This window comes from Diadema setosum, chromosome 19, assembly GCF_964275005.1.
Source record: "Diadema setosum chromosome 19, eeDiaSeto1, whole genome shotgun sequence".
NCBI classification, from domain to species: Eukaryota; Metazoa; Echinodermata; class Echinoidea; order Diadematoida; family Diadematidae; genus Diadema; species Diadema setosum.
In genome coordinates this window covers 23,779,708-23,794,662 of record NC_092703.1, presented here as the reverse complement: position 1 = coordinate 23,794,662, position 14,955 = coordinate 23,779,708, and the positions used below count along the sequence as shown (strand labels likewise).

General features: G+C 39.2%; 1 protein-coding gene across 1 annotated transcript; it reads right to left on the bottom strand.

The window, feature by feature from the left end:
- Positions 1 to 4,599: 4,599 nt before the first annotated feature.
- Positions 4,600 to 14,710, bottom strand: LOC140242571 (lanC-like protein 3). Its single transcript, XM_072322316.1, has 5 exons — positions 14,216 to 14,710; positions 11,918 to 12,047; positions 8,738 to 8,861; positions 7,449 to 7,664; positions 4,600 to 6,491 (listed from the first exon to the last, which is right to left on the bottom strand). The coding sequence occupies exons 1-5, from the start codon at positions 14,632 to 14,634 to the stop codon at positions 6,127 to 6,129; spliced, it is 1,254 nt and encodes a 417-aa protein (XP_072178417.1). The 5' UTR covers positions 14,635 to 14,710; the 3' UTR covers positions 4,600 to 6,126.
- Between the last annotated feature and the right edge of the window lie 245 nt (positions 14,711 to 14,955).

The window sequence follows — 14,955 nt, the reverse complement described above, 5'->3', positions numbered from 1 at the left end:
TCCTCATCTATTTCTCTTTTTCTTGTGTAATTCCCAGATATACAGTAGGGGTATAACAAAATTTGAGAAATTATTTTGAATATTTTGGGCAGTCATGGTGTACGAAAACATTTCTGATGCGGCAGGAGAAAGAACATTATGAATCAGCATATCATTTAAAATCCATATTCTCATGAATTCGAGGAATTCCAGGATATCTTGCTGGCATAATATGCATCTGTCCAATAGATGAACTCCATAATTTACTAAAGATACATGCCCTCGATGGACATTGCATGAGTTGTTAAAATTTTGTCATCATTACATTTGCTACTCTGAATTTCACTGCATATCTTAAATCAGAAAAGGATGCAATGGCACGGTCAGATACTAAATCTGCTCATCATCAGAATTACAGTTTAATACAAACATTTATTTTGTCAATTTGACAACAATACAGAAAATCCAAAACTTTAATCTTGTAAAAAGTGTTGCCAATTTCACTTTAAAATATTAAGCCATTAATCTAGCAATTAAATAAGTGGTTTATGAAAGTCTGTGACTGAGACCAAAACAGTTATATGTGTACAGAAAAGAACTTATGAGAGTGAAATTTTTACTCTACCTCTTGATAAACTAACAACAAAATAGCAAAACTTATAATGAAAAAATACAGCTCAAAATCACAGAAATGTGGAATCTGGGCACTGACGGGTTAAAAAAAAAAACCCAAAAAACTAACAATACCCTCCCCCCCCCCCATTGCTTCTTTAAGTGCTCAGATGACAGTCGTGATGGACTTACATACTGAAGCCATTAACACCACCACATTCAGAGAAGAGGATGAAATGTGAAGAACATCCATTCCAAAACCTACACATGTATCATTAAACAAACATCGCCATACAGTTGAAAAATGTGAAATACATGTATGTACACTACACATATGCACATGCCAATCACTTCACTACATTTCATTAAAAAAAAATGACCATTTTTGTTCATATTTCATGTTACAAAAGTTCTCCTGTACTAAACATGCATGTGTGTGCCACAAAAACCCCACACTATTCATTTCTACAGTATGTTAAAAAAACAACAACAAAAAACTTATTTTTCACTAAAGTTTTGAGGTTTGGCAGAAAACTCCTTGTTCAAAGACTACAAAACACTGAGAGGTGTTAAACAGAGTTGTTGTTTTTTTGTGCTACACAAGCTGTTGTGACAAATTAGAGTATTTTTTTTCACAACTAATTCTATTCCTCTGTGCTGAAGATGTGGAGACCACACAGAGTAATTTTTCCCCCTCACACAATTACTTTTTTTCCTCAGTTCGAGAAAGATAAGTTTTGCAAGTTTTTTTGTTTGCTGACTGTCAACACATTACCAGCAACAGCATAAGTTCACATGGATATCAAAGACAAAGACATATGGAACAAAATATCATTTTCATGTTTTTATGTTTGTGCTGGTATCACATTGCACAAATAATATGAATATTCCCACAATGTGAAAAAGTCCAGGTTTACGGGACATCATTGAAGATGCCTCTGACTGATGGAAATCACCATTATCCTAATCTAACTCAACTGTTTGAAAAGAGAGAACAGACAAATCGACTGCCGTGCAGTACTTGGATCATGATGAGAGTATAAACTAAAGGTATCAGATTTTTGTTCTCCATCTCTAACTTTGGCAGCAAACAATGAATTTCATCATGTACATAGTTGCAACATCTCACGCGAGTTATTACCAGTGAGAGACGAGCAAAACATCATTGTCATCAACATCTCTTGCTTCATCACATCCTGAAACCTATTTCACACGAAGGGATGCAATTTCACATTTTCATACAGATACATTATTGTAAATGAAACAGAATATATACACACAGATCACAGTCAATAGTACTAGTAAGGTAATAAGAACGGGCAGAACAATCATGAGTTCTATGAAGAATGGGCAGAAAGATCATGAATTCTATGAAAACTTGACTGAAAATACACGGAAAAAGAAAGAACGTGTATTAAAAATTCTACAAATCCCTCCGATTGACTCAACTGGCATGCAAAGTGAAATACAGTACAGTACAACGATGATGGCTATGTAAAGGAAAAATTACAGGAATGTATGATAAACTCAAAAGCTGGCACATTCTCCATTTCCAACAATAAAGGGGAAACAAAGTATACAACAAATAAAAATCTAACAATCTGATGTGGGGGGGGGGGAACAGTTTGACAAATTTCCATCTATTGTGCAGGTTGCTTTACCTTCTTTACACAAAAACCTAACATGTTTGGATGTGAAAATAGGAATACTAGTAATTTCATGGAAAAATAAGTTAATTCTTGTTGAATTCAGATACTTGGCATTAAAGTTGCTAAAACACAGAGAAAACAATAAGAAAATATGGGATACTACTAATAATAAATCAAATCACTGGTGCAAATGAATCTACTATCTAATCTACATGATAAGAACCGTTTGCAAAAATCATCACAGCTATACACCTGATTCACTTACCGGTTACTTAACCCCGAGAGGACGGGGCTGATTTTGCTACAAAATGCATATCCCATAGACCCCCGCTTCAGTATACTCGGGACTCGTCCTCAACAGGTTAAATAAGCTGACTGCAACTGAAATATTTTTTCTTTTTGGAAGAAAAACAAAAAACGGCAGAGTGAAAATAACAGAAGACAATAATAATTTAGTTCACATCTTCACTAACTAAACAGCTCTCGAAACGAACAGTCTATGGGATACTATGTGCCTTTTTTATACATAAGAAGTCAGACCTGACTTTGCACAGCTATGGAGTCTTGGGGATGGAAACTGCTTGAAGAGGGAAATAGTGGCAGAAATGCCACTAAAATGGTTGCAAGTGCATATTCAAATACTTTCTGCAGTACAATGTAAATGTGTATGTGAACCCACAGAATTTAGACTATACAAAAAATACACTCACAATCATATTGGGGGAAAAACAATAACAATATTGCCTTAAGCTATTTTATGTATTAAGAAAGAAGCCACCACTGAAAATGTTTGTAGGACAAGTGCAATGACAGGTCATACACACAAAAATTCTACATCTGTAGTTCAAAGTTTGTGTCACAGCTTTTTTCTGTACTATTTCAGGTGATTTTTTCCAGACTATAAGTGGTTCTGAAGTCTATTACCAAAGCTTTTGGAGGTATACGGGGGATATATGTACCAGCAGCTCACTTCCAAACAATCATAGCAATGTCAACATGTCAAAAATGACAGGATGTACTAGTATTCAAGAGATTGAATCGGACAGTCATAAGAAAAAAAAAAAGACAATATTGTGGAAGTTGTATCTGAGGATGAAAACAAATCTGACTATCGCCTTTTAGTGATTCGTCATTGTTACTGGTGTCAACACTGCTTTTGCGGTCGTTATTTCTGTTGTTGTAAGTCAGGTTGATACAAAGAAATGACTCACCTTCAACATCACTTCAAGTTTGCAAACTTTCAATGACAGTTTCAATGAATTTCCTTTCGTTAAGATTTGATGCCAAAGCAAAACAACAAATCTTATTCAGATTTTATTTCTGCATGCTTTGTTTGAAATTTCATATATTATCTACTGGAGGGCCATCACCTTTCTATCAGGCAAAATCATATTCTAGCAGAGAAAATTTTTTGATATGTAGGACCCAACAACAGGCCCCTATTGACTCTGGACTGCTCACAACATTGGAAGACTTCTAAAGGTAGAGCTACGTCCAGTTGTTGAGAGGTGTCACTATGAGTCAAGCATGCATTTTTTTTTTTTTTTTTTTTTTTAATCTAGAGTTGATGCTGGAAGTTGCCTGAAATCAGCAGCATCACAAACATTGTATTGTATGCACAGGACCACTGAGTCTATGAAATTCAGTTTCTTCTGCGTTTTGAAAGCTGGTTGGCATGTGCAATGACATGCTCACAACTTCAAAACTTACTCCGTTCACTTGAAGTGCATAACACATAATGGCTAACAATGTGTATGGCACAAAAGAAATCAAATACGTCTGGTCATACATTTGACAACAAAGACTTTGCATTATAAACTTGAAATGATGATAAATGTCTCTTCTCTAGACATTTAAACCAAACTACAACAGAGAAACATGACGAGAGGAATCTACAAAATTATGGCACATAAAATACACCAGTGCTCCTCATAGCAAAGCTGCATATCATCTGACTAAACAAAATTAGAGTAACTGAAGCCACCTGAGGATACAAAAGATTGGCGGGTATTGGACGAGTTGGAGAGGAACTTTCTGAGAAAGAAGGATCTTCTGTGACCATAGCCAAAATATTGTCATGGCATAACTATTGATATATGACAAGGCTCCTTTAATCATTCATACAATTATTATAAGACAAGCTGCAAAACTTCAAATCATAATTTTTGGAATCATACTCACATCATCAGAAAGCTCTTGCACTACGTTTAATCACTGCATCTAAATCAGAAAACTTTGAACAATCCCCCAAGAGGCTTCTATGTTAGATGCCTCTCCTTCATCAGTCTACAAGTTGATCACTTGATTTGGATACACATGTACAATGTACAAGTTCTTCTGCTAGTAAACAAACAAACAAACAAACAAACAAAAAGACAAATGAACAAAGCGAAATATCAAAACAAAACCACTGTAAAATACTTGCAACAGCTTGAAGCAGTTGTATTATACACATCTGATGTGCAAATACCGAACATACTCCATGCATCTACCAATACTGAATACAGGTATGTGGGCATAATTCTAAACTTTTGAGGTCAGAATTCACAGAGGCAGTTAAAATCTAATCCATGGATTATGCACATTTCCATTCCCTAAATGCTTGAGATACATTGCGCGCGCCACATGCATCAAATAGTCACTGCATGCTGCCGTGTGGGGTTAAGGCATGCTTATTTCATGCCTATTTCATTGTCTTGATTTCAACAATGCACTTCATATATCAAACTACTAAGATGAATTTGAGCCCAGTTAACTTCGAGGACAGAAACACACGTGGCATGGTCTGCCCCTAGCACAAGTCTCTTATTTTGCATTAAAAGAAAGGAGTAGTCTTCATTTGCACAGCAAGCATGAAAGATCTCAAATGCATGATAATGTACCATATATGCTGATAATTTGTGGGGTTTTTGTTTCCATGAATTTAACAATATGTGAAAATATTAACTCCAATCTCAACACGAACGCGACGTACATGTATACATTTCTCCATTCATAACTGTATTCCACAATCACCAATCTAACCACTCGCGAAATTGTCGGGAAGTCCCGTTTCGAAAAAAAAAAATTAGACTTGCCAAATATATCGCGTATACAGGATCTAAACCATGATTAAAACGACAACCAAATCAAATTAATATACCAGCATGCCAGATTCAAACAAACATAACATGCTAATCACTCAAAATTTTGGCAGCTTGCCAGCTTCCCATTATTTCCTATTACTCTATGGGAGGAAGGAGAAAGGATTTCCAATATTTTTCTCTCTTCTATCAAAATTTTAAATAGTTGAAAAGATAAAAACACTACTAAAATTTACCTTTAATCTGGTTTCTGATAGGGAGCTACAGTGGGGCATTGAAAGGAAATATTCATTCTTTCGTTCTAGCTGATTTTGATGGGCCAGAAAATGAATTTGGTATTTATAAATTCATTTTCGCAGTTACTGTTTGCACTGATCTCAGTAGGAGCCTGGCAAATGAAGACTACAAGTTATTCATGATGTGTAAAGGATGACAACTACTGTATACACCAAATATTTCGTGAGGTTTTTATTTTCGTGAATTTCGTGAGATTTTTATTTTTTGCGAATTTCACAAGTCAGGTGCTATTCGCGAAATCAAAAATATGCGAAAATATTGACTCTGATCCTGATATGAATGTGATGTACGCATACACGTTTCTCCGTTCAGTATGGGACTAACGATCGCGAATTTATCCACTTGCGAAATCGTCACAAAGTCTTGATTCGTGAAAATTTAGACTCGCGAAATATATGCCGTATACAGTATTCATAATTAATGAGTAAAGGATTAACAACCATAAGGCCAAAATAAGTCTTTGGGGCCTATGTGTGGTATGCGGAGAGGTAAACCACACGCAGCTCTTAGAAGATGTCGAAGAAGGGGAACTCGGCATTGTGCGGCTGCAGGAGGTCGGTCAGGAAGCACACGGTCCCCGCCCACCCCTCGAAGAGGCTGAAGGGGGCGTCGGGGCACCGCGCCCCCTTCACGAACTCCTCCGTCTGCATGAACTCGGAGAACTTGAGGGCGCGGTGGATGAACTTGCAGTCGCCGGTCAGCCGGTAGGTCAGGAGGAAGACGTAGCCGTTGCCGGCGATGCCGTGGCAGATTCCTGGACCCTTGCGGAGGAGGCCCTTCTGCCAGGTGAGGTCAGCGCACTTCCGGCTGGCGATGAGGTGCATGGGGTCCTTCCAGAGTAGGAAAGCCTTGCCAAATAGGTAGATCACACCTGTAGAAAGAAGAAAGAGTGATATTTCATCCATTTTCTTCTTTTTTTTCTCCAATCACCAAAGCTATTCCTCAATTCTCCTCTGCCCCTTCCTTCTCCTCCTCATCTTCCTCCACCTCCTATTCTTCCTCCTTCTCATTTTCTACTACAAGTTAACCCGTTCCTCCCGCAATTCTCTGAGAGACTTTAAGGCCTCAAAACAAGTTTCTTTTCGCAGGTGGAGAGAGAAGCAACAGGTTGGTAATCCACTTGTGTGAAAGCAGTCAAGCGGTACATGTATCCCCTTTGCATGGTCAACTACAATCGCCATCGAACAATGAATATATAGATCAGTTGCGAGGTATGAATAAAGCGTGCGCTGATGGGCTCATAAACTCTTTCGTTCAATACAAAGCAGGCACCTGAATGGGATCAGCAAAAGTGAATTTCTACTGAGCTCAGTCGTGATTGTGACGGTCATCTTCATACGAGTTTTACATCAAAATAAGAAAGCACTACATCGGAAAAAAGGCAAATAGTACTGCAATACACATGATTTTCATAGAAAGAAAACTGATATTGAGAGAAGAAACTCTAATCTTTCTCTTAAAGCCATTTTACTGGGCAGCATAATACAAATAAACATGTATTTAGGCCATGAACGCTGCACTCTTGTCTACATTTTGGGATTCTTGTATACCAGGTTCCCTTATGACGCCACAGGAACCTGGTACACCAGGTTTCCATAAGGAACGGGTTAAAAGGAAATGAAACCCAACTATACATGTGTCTCGAGTTAATACAGCAATATTAGTGAAGTGGTTCACTCCTAGTACTCACAACTGGATCCATGGAAGATAAGCTAATGTAGCTGAATATGGGCTATCCAACCATCTTGTGGAAAATGATAAAAATACTGCTATACTCCCTCAATTCACACATATATTTGGGTTTCATTATCGATGGTTTTCTTCCTACCTGGTGCTCCATGACACCAGTGGACCAACTCGTGCTCGGGAGGACGCTGCTGCGTGCACTCGGCGACGGTGGGGGGCACGTTGTAGTCCGGCATCCGGCAGGAGACCAGGTAGTCCACCGTTCTCCTCACGTCGGCCTCAATGGACGGGTCGGACTTGACAAAGGTGGGGTAATTGAGCAGCATCTGAACAATGCCGGACAAGCCGTGTGCAGCACCTGTGAGGTGGAAGGGGGGGGGGGGGGGGTGGGGTAAGGACCAAATAGAAACACTATACAAAGCATTTCAGACAATAAGCATTCCAGACAATTTTTGAGAATATCTTGTGGAAAAATATACTGTCTGATCTAACAGATGGATGAGGTCAACACTTCCAATCCAGTTTGGGCCCTGACGCATAAAAAGGTGAGATCAAACATAAGTCAGAAAATCAAACACACGTTTCTGAATACTCAATTCTGATTGGCTGATACCTGAGTTATGTTTGCCTGCACATTTTTGTGCAACAGCGCCATGGCACATTTTTATGCAAAAAACGCCTAGGGAGTCTGGGCCCTGCTGCAGAAAACCTGAGATCAAACATAAGTTTCTGAATACTCAATTCTGATTGGCTGATACCTGACTTATATTTACTTGTACCTTTTTATGCAACAACGCCCTGGTTTCATCTTTCCCCTCGCAAAGAGCACTATGCACTGAAACCAAAATGTTGACATTTGCTGGACAACTCCCTGTACATGATGATAGAGCAAGCATCACATTATTAGAAACTGAGCAAGTATGGAGTTTTTTTTTTTTTTTATTTATTTATTTTTTTAAATGAAATAAACTGCCCCATCAGCTGAACTTAGTTACATGTCCGAATGAGCATCCTTGGTGAATTCTTCTTGCTGTGCTCTCTCCAGCTCCTTGGTATGCTACCCCTCTTGAATGATATTGTTAAATGCTCACAATTACTGTAAAAGCTGTTATTTTTGCGAGCAGATATTTTTGCGAATGAGGAAGTCACAGAAATGTTTGCGAGATGTTATTTTAGGGATTTGATACCGAGGCTTTCATACAGTAAGTGCACAACTGCCTGTCCATTCTCACCCCGCAACTTCATGCAATCAAGATCAGGTAGCGATGTTTTTGCGTGTTGTTAGTTTCACGACCCAACAGTGATTCACAGAATTCATGAAAATTAAACACTTGTGAAAATAACAGCTTTTAAAGAACCACCATTTTGTTGCTTTTTTTCAAGTGTTTTGAATGCCATTCCTGACCTGTTGTCATGGAGACAGAAACTCACCAAGGTATTCTGTGTTGTAGTATGCGTACATCAGGGGAGATGGGGATTTGTGCCGCTGGGCATAGCTTCTCCCCGAGTCCACCATGGCTCGGCAGATTGCAAAAGTCACCTCATCACTGAGAACCTTGGACCAATAAAAAAAAAAAAGAAAAGGTCGGATCTGGGACTGTAAGTCATGTCATATGAATTCATGTATGGCTTTGATGCTTGATGATACCACTCTGCAAATGTAGGCATCAATACAACAGACAGGTACAAGAAAAAAAGAAACAAGCATATAATAATAATATGATAATAATAAGGTCTTATTTACCCAGGGTAGCCTCTTCAGTGTTGCCACTGCTCTACCAGAGGGCCCTGCTATTATTATTACCCTAGCGTTGCCAGGTACCCATTTCTTATAAACATGGTTTGCTCCTTGGTTCCTTTAGTGGTACAATGTGTTAACACAAATTATAGTGTGTTATGGATCCTGGGTATAATTGGCAAACGGTTTGAACCAATCAGTCTCAAGCAAATATGCACAGATTTTTTGAAATTCTTGAAAGGTTTACTATTATACAAATAGGGCATGCGCTATGATGCACGATGCTGGATTGTAGAACAACAAATATCAATTCATCACGAGTGCTGCACAAGGGATAATTTAGCATTTGGAGTTCTGTACGTGTGTAGTCCAGTACTGGTGCATCAATAGAACAGGCTCCGTGATAAGGTACAATTAACTCGCCAAAAGCTTTTGACCTCGCTGCCTGATTTGCATACAGTAAACAATGTGTTTCCACAAAACCGCTGGGGAAAGCTTGAGGGACAATCACAATATCTTGCCTGAGAAGCCATCAAAGGATTAAATCTATACAGCAAATTGAAGGAGAAACTATTCTCTAAGTTGCAATGTTAGTTATTTGAGTTTCATTGAGGATAAACCTTTGAAACTAACATCAGAACTTAGCTTTTAAAAAAAGAAAATTTGCCCTTTAAAAAAGTATTATTTTCTCACATTTTTTTTCATTGCCCAAAAATGAAACTTTGGTATATGACTTGTGGTAGTATGTCCATAGTGTGTTCCAAATATCTTTCCTGTAATATCTGTTGCACGGTTACGTTGGGAAAAAAAGAGATCACTGTCATTTGTGACCCACGTAAAATCCAGAGTAAGCAGTACGCAGTCCCAGGTATCGGTTTTCATCTCTCACCCACTCATCACCTTGCGGAACGAAACCGAACCCTGTTGCCTTGCACTGAACCCGACACCACTGATGGCTTTAGCGTGCGCTGACCAGTAGAGAAGGCATGTGCAGGAGGATGATCTAGTTGCACATGTCCAGTATTTTCTCTCAAATTTGGTTGAGTATTTGCCTTGATTTTCACCTAACTACTAATTACACAAACACAAAACTTTGCAGGAAGTGAGTCTGGGTTATACATTTGTACAGACTAGCAATATGTTCATCAAATGCATATTCATGCTGTGACAAACTTGTGTCGGGAAATAATTGTAACCCTTTCCCACGATCGACTCAAACAGAAAAACACAAATATCTGGAATGATACATCAGCATTTTTGCCAAAATTCAGACGAAGGATGACATATTCATATTAGATACATAACTGTACGTGAAGTTTCAAGGAATTTGATGATAAAACAAGGGAGATGCGAGGAGGTGAACTTTCGAGATTTTTTTTCCTTCACCCCACACAGTGCTTCCATGACCGTTACAAAAATTAAAAAGCTTACGCCCCTTTTCGCAGAGTTAAGCTGGGTTAAGTTTAGGATTAGATTCGGGTGAAGGGGAAGGGTCTGGGGTAATTGACCACAGGGTAATTGCCCTAGACCAACTAACGTTAGAAGTAGTAGATCTAGGTGTATCATTATCAGACTCACCGTACTGATTTATCACACGCTGCGTACCGATAACCTTACTGACATACAGCTAGCACAGCCGCGTATGCATATTGCTGAGTAGACTTGCATGTAATAAACTGCTTCTTTGTGCGTCCTGTGCTCTACGCGCGCATACGTTGAAAGGCTTGGCCTTGTCCTACACACATCCCTCGCTGCATGAATCTCTGCGTAGAGAAAGCGTAGGCGCACTGTAAGCATTCGGTATAATGGCAAATCCGTGCCTATGATACTAAAAATTTTCCATATTCATGTAATGCAATCTAACCAGTCACAACGCATATTTTACTCCACCTATTTACTATAATGGTCATCTCTCACATTAAAGTAATTCATATTTTTGGAGTGGAAACATCCATTATATGTGATGTATACAAGATATGTTCTACTGGAAAAACAATATTTGTCAAAACTGCAATCTTGAAAAGGAACTAAAATTTGTTCTCGAGATATGCAGTAGAATGAATCATTGCTGCCAAGTGTACTTTTGCTTTGAAAAATCAACACATCATTTCAGAGATTTTTTTTTTTTTAACTACACCTCCTAACAGTGCTCAGCTCTATCATGGACCAAACATTAATTCACTAAATTTACTTTTGATATTCACTTATGCTGCTTGAGAGAGCTCTGCAAAAAACACAAACATTAAAGTCATCAGGACACACTGAAGAGCTCTTTCAGCCGATAAAAAAATCTCTCTTGTAATCATCTTTATGAATCACAGTTGTAATCTTGGTCTGACTTACGGAATGTTCAGATGCTCTTATGTATCATGAATCGAGATTGTAATCTTGATTTGAGTGTTGGAGGTATGCAATCCCTGGTCTGTGGGTGGAAGTAAATGTAGGACTGAGTAAAGCCCCATCTCCTCAATCATGTTTTGGAGGTCAAGTCTTTCAGAACAAGAAGTGCGCAACATGAATCAAGCAAATTATGATTTGAAAACAGCTCCTGACGTTCATTTGCAAATTAAGATTCTAAACGCATGATAACAATATTTTGCTTTCAGACGATGGAAATATCTTAATACAATGATTCTTTAACCCTTTCTGTGCCAGTATGTCAAATGTGCACACATTTACACACGGAGCTATGGATGAGAGATTAATGTGGCATGAAGAGGGTTAAATAGAGATTGCAATCATGGTAACAAGAGAGATTTCTGTAATGTCTGAAAGGGGGGGGGGGGGAAACATGCCTCACACTCTACTTCTCCACATCTCCATTTTCCAACACTTCAATGCAAAGTAAGTATCAGCATCAACCACTGCCTCACCTGCTGCCCAAGCTTCTTGGTGAGCATCTCAGCGCCACACAGGTAGCCGGCCCGCCCCACCAGCACCTCGTCAGAGCCACACCCAAGGTAGTCACCCTGCTGACAGCAAGTTCCTGCAAGACTGGCGTATCTAGAAGTATACACACATATGTATTATAAACAAACATATGAACAAACAAACAAATGGACAAAAACTTCAAAAAGATGAATGAAGCTGAATTGGTGATGATCTGAAATGAAAAATATAATGATCCCACATTGTCTTGCATATTTCATGTCTCCAAGAAACATGTTCATGAACTACAGTGCAAATGCCATATTTCAGTATCAAATCACTATATATAGAGTAATATATCCAATATATGTGGCAGGGTGCCTATTTCTGTGTGGGCACTTTCATCGATTATCAATAAAACAGCTAATGACATCATTTGTGCTTACAGTTTCACTTTAGAACACACGCAAGAATTACTCGCAAGTGTTATGGAAAGTGACACCTGATTGGGCGTTTTCATTAATGAATGAAATGGCCCCGGCCACAAATAGGCACCCTGTACAGAGCCTTCCGCAAACAGGGTATTTTACTCTAGTTGGTAATAAAGATATAAACCATTGCATTGTGATGTGCTGCTAAACCATCATTAATAATCATCTCTACTGTTACTACCAGTACCACTACAATTGTGACAACATCTACTCTTCTTTTATTCTACAGTAGAACCATCCAGTTGCAGCAGAAGTACAAGTATCCTTTTGCGACTTCCAGTTCGATGCGGGTGCTGGTGCTGGTGTTGTTTCCGAAACTGCCTTAAATTGAGCTCTTTCAATGACGGTTGGATTAATACCAGAAATACGGACCATAATTTTCACTTCCTGACACTAAAGAAATATCATCACAGCACAGTAAAGTCGCATAGGAATTGTGCCATGAAAATGGTTACTGCACTTTGTTCAAGTCAAATAAGAAAAGATGCAGCTGTCAATGCTTTGAATATTAAAGACAAGAGATGAGGAAGAAAAAAAAAATGAAATGTAACAAATTTCTTAATACTGCTCAAATATGAAAATCTTAATTTTACTCCCTGGCACAGGTTTATGTTGTCTATCTATCTGTGATTACGGTGTGAACTTGAGTGCACTTATGTCCTTCAAAGCAAGCTGCCAATAATTTGACCATATTAACGCTGATCAAAATTTGATCTGCCTTTGCTAACTGCGACCAGCAGCCCCACACACGTAGCGTAATGGGGCTGCGGACTGTAGCATTAAGGATTATGACAGGGGTAGTATCACGGATAAATATCAACATAAAATCGAAAAATTTCTTCAATTTGAAGACTTAGAGGTGAAGTTGAAGTGTTGGCAACAGGTAACGTGCAATGTTTGGTTCTGCCAATAGTCCCTTTCTGTTCGAATTGATGACTTAATGTGACTCGGTCGAGAGGAACCTGGGAGAGCTAGACTGAACTGACAGCCAGCGCATGCGCACACATCACATACGCACACATTTCAAATCCATTGAACTGACCGGATAAGATGTCTGTGTGCGCATACGCTGGCCGTCAATTCAGTGTAGCTCTCCCAGGTTCCTCTCGACCGAGTCACATTAAGTCATCAATTCGAACAGAAAGGGACTATTGGCAGAACCAAACGTTGCACGTTACCTCTTGCCAAACACTTCAACTTCACCTGTAAGTCTTCAAATTGAAGAAAGTTTTCGATTTTAAGTCGATATTTATCCGCGATACTACCCCTGTCATAATCCTGAATGCTACAGTCCGCAGCCCCATATGCTATGCGTTCGGGGCTGCTGGTCGCAGTTATGCCTTTGCATGCTTTTGCATGCAGTTGAATTTTGCAAGGGAGGTACGAGGTTGAACCTCGGTGGTGGGTTTTTCAACAATTATCGTCAATTTTTGATGTTTCCCTCTCTTGTACAAGTTGTAGTTTGACTCTAAATTTGTTACTATTTCAATCCATTTATTTCACTCACCTCCTTTTATCTAGTCATGCTAGTAGTAGTACAGTACAGTATTACGTAAAGTCACCCACTCAATTTAATTCTGTATCATTCATGCTAAATGCTAGTTTCTACTGACACTGTTTTTTTTAAACATTGCATTCTCTTTGAATGAAGAAATTCTTTAACATTAAAGACTGACTACTTCTTCAAACGTTTCCTATGCATGCCATGAAAAAAAAAAAAGGCGCAGACTCTATTGTATAAATGATATGATGTGGACACATGGAACTATTGCACACAGTCCCATGTGCTATTATTCGTGTAGGTTTACTCACTTTCCTATGTATTCTTGTACTTTTTCCTCCTTCCCAAGAGCCCTATATAGAAGAGCTGCCACTGCAAATACCCCGGCGGAACCGAGAAGAAATGCTGATCGCATTTCTGGCGAATGCCTCTTCTCTTCATAGTCCAAAGCTACGTTAAGATACTGTTCGGCAAGTTCCAAGTATTCCTTCTCCTTTTCGGGTATCTGCTTCGATTGGGCGACATACATCAGGGCGTAAGAAATGCCCGCGATGCCCACGTACACTCCGCCGTCGCACGCCTGCTGGCTGGGGACAACATTCTGTCGAAGTGCCTCAATCACAGCTACGATTCGAGCTCGAATCTGGTCGACGGGGATATGGACTTCCTCGTCGTATCCACAATCCGGCATCTTGTTTTCGAAATACCGCATTCTCGCCCCGGACGCCATTGTTCATATCGTGCGCTCCTATGCGGAAAATGTAATTGCCATTTAAAAGGCGCAAATTCGTGGCTCACTTTGTTCGGGTTTGTTTACATTGCACCACGCACTGAATTGAGGGGAGGCACGCCTTTTGTTACAGTGGTTACAATTGCCGCCGTAGGCTTAGTACAGACGTTTTGTAGGAAATCAATAAAAAACACCACATGGAAAGTAACAAGGACGTGGTAGCTACCAGTCATAAAACATCTGGTAATATTTCTAATATTTGAACAAAATACTGTACTCGCAGAATTCTGGATGTCCCACATGCTAGCTTTTAATGGTACG

What these genes read in the sequence shown, in the direction of transcription:
- LOC140242571 (XM_072322316.1), bottom strand. Translation starts at nt 14,634, where the DNA reads ATGGCGTCCGGGGCGAGAATGCGGTATTTCGAAAACAAGATGCCGGAT. An exon ending in GTACAAGAATACATAGGAAA is followed by an intron (nt 12,048 to 14,215) that starts GTGAGTAAACCT and finishes GTATACTTCTAG; the next exon opens with ATACGCCAGTCTTGCAGGAA. An exon ending in CTGGTGTCATGGAGCACCAG is followed by an intron (nt 6,492 to 7,448) that starts GTAGGAAGAAAA and finishes TTCTTTCTACAG; the next exon opens with GTGTGATCTACCTATTTGGC.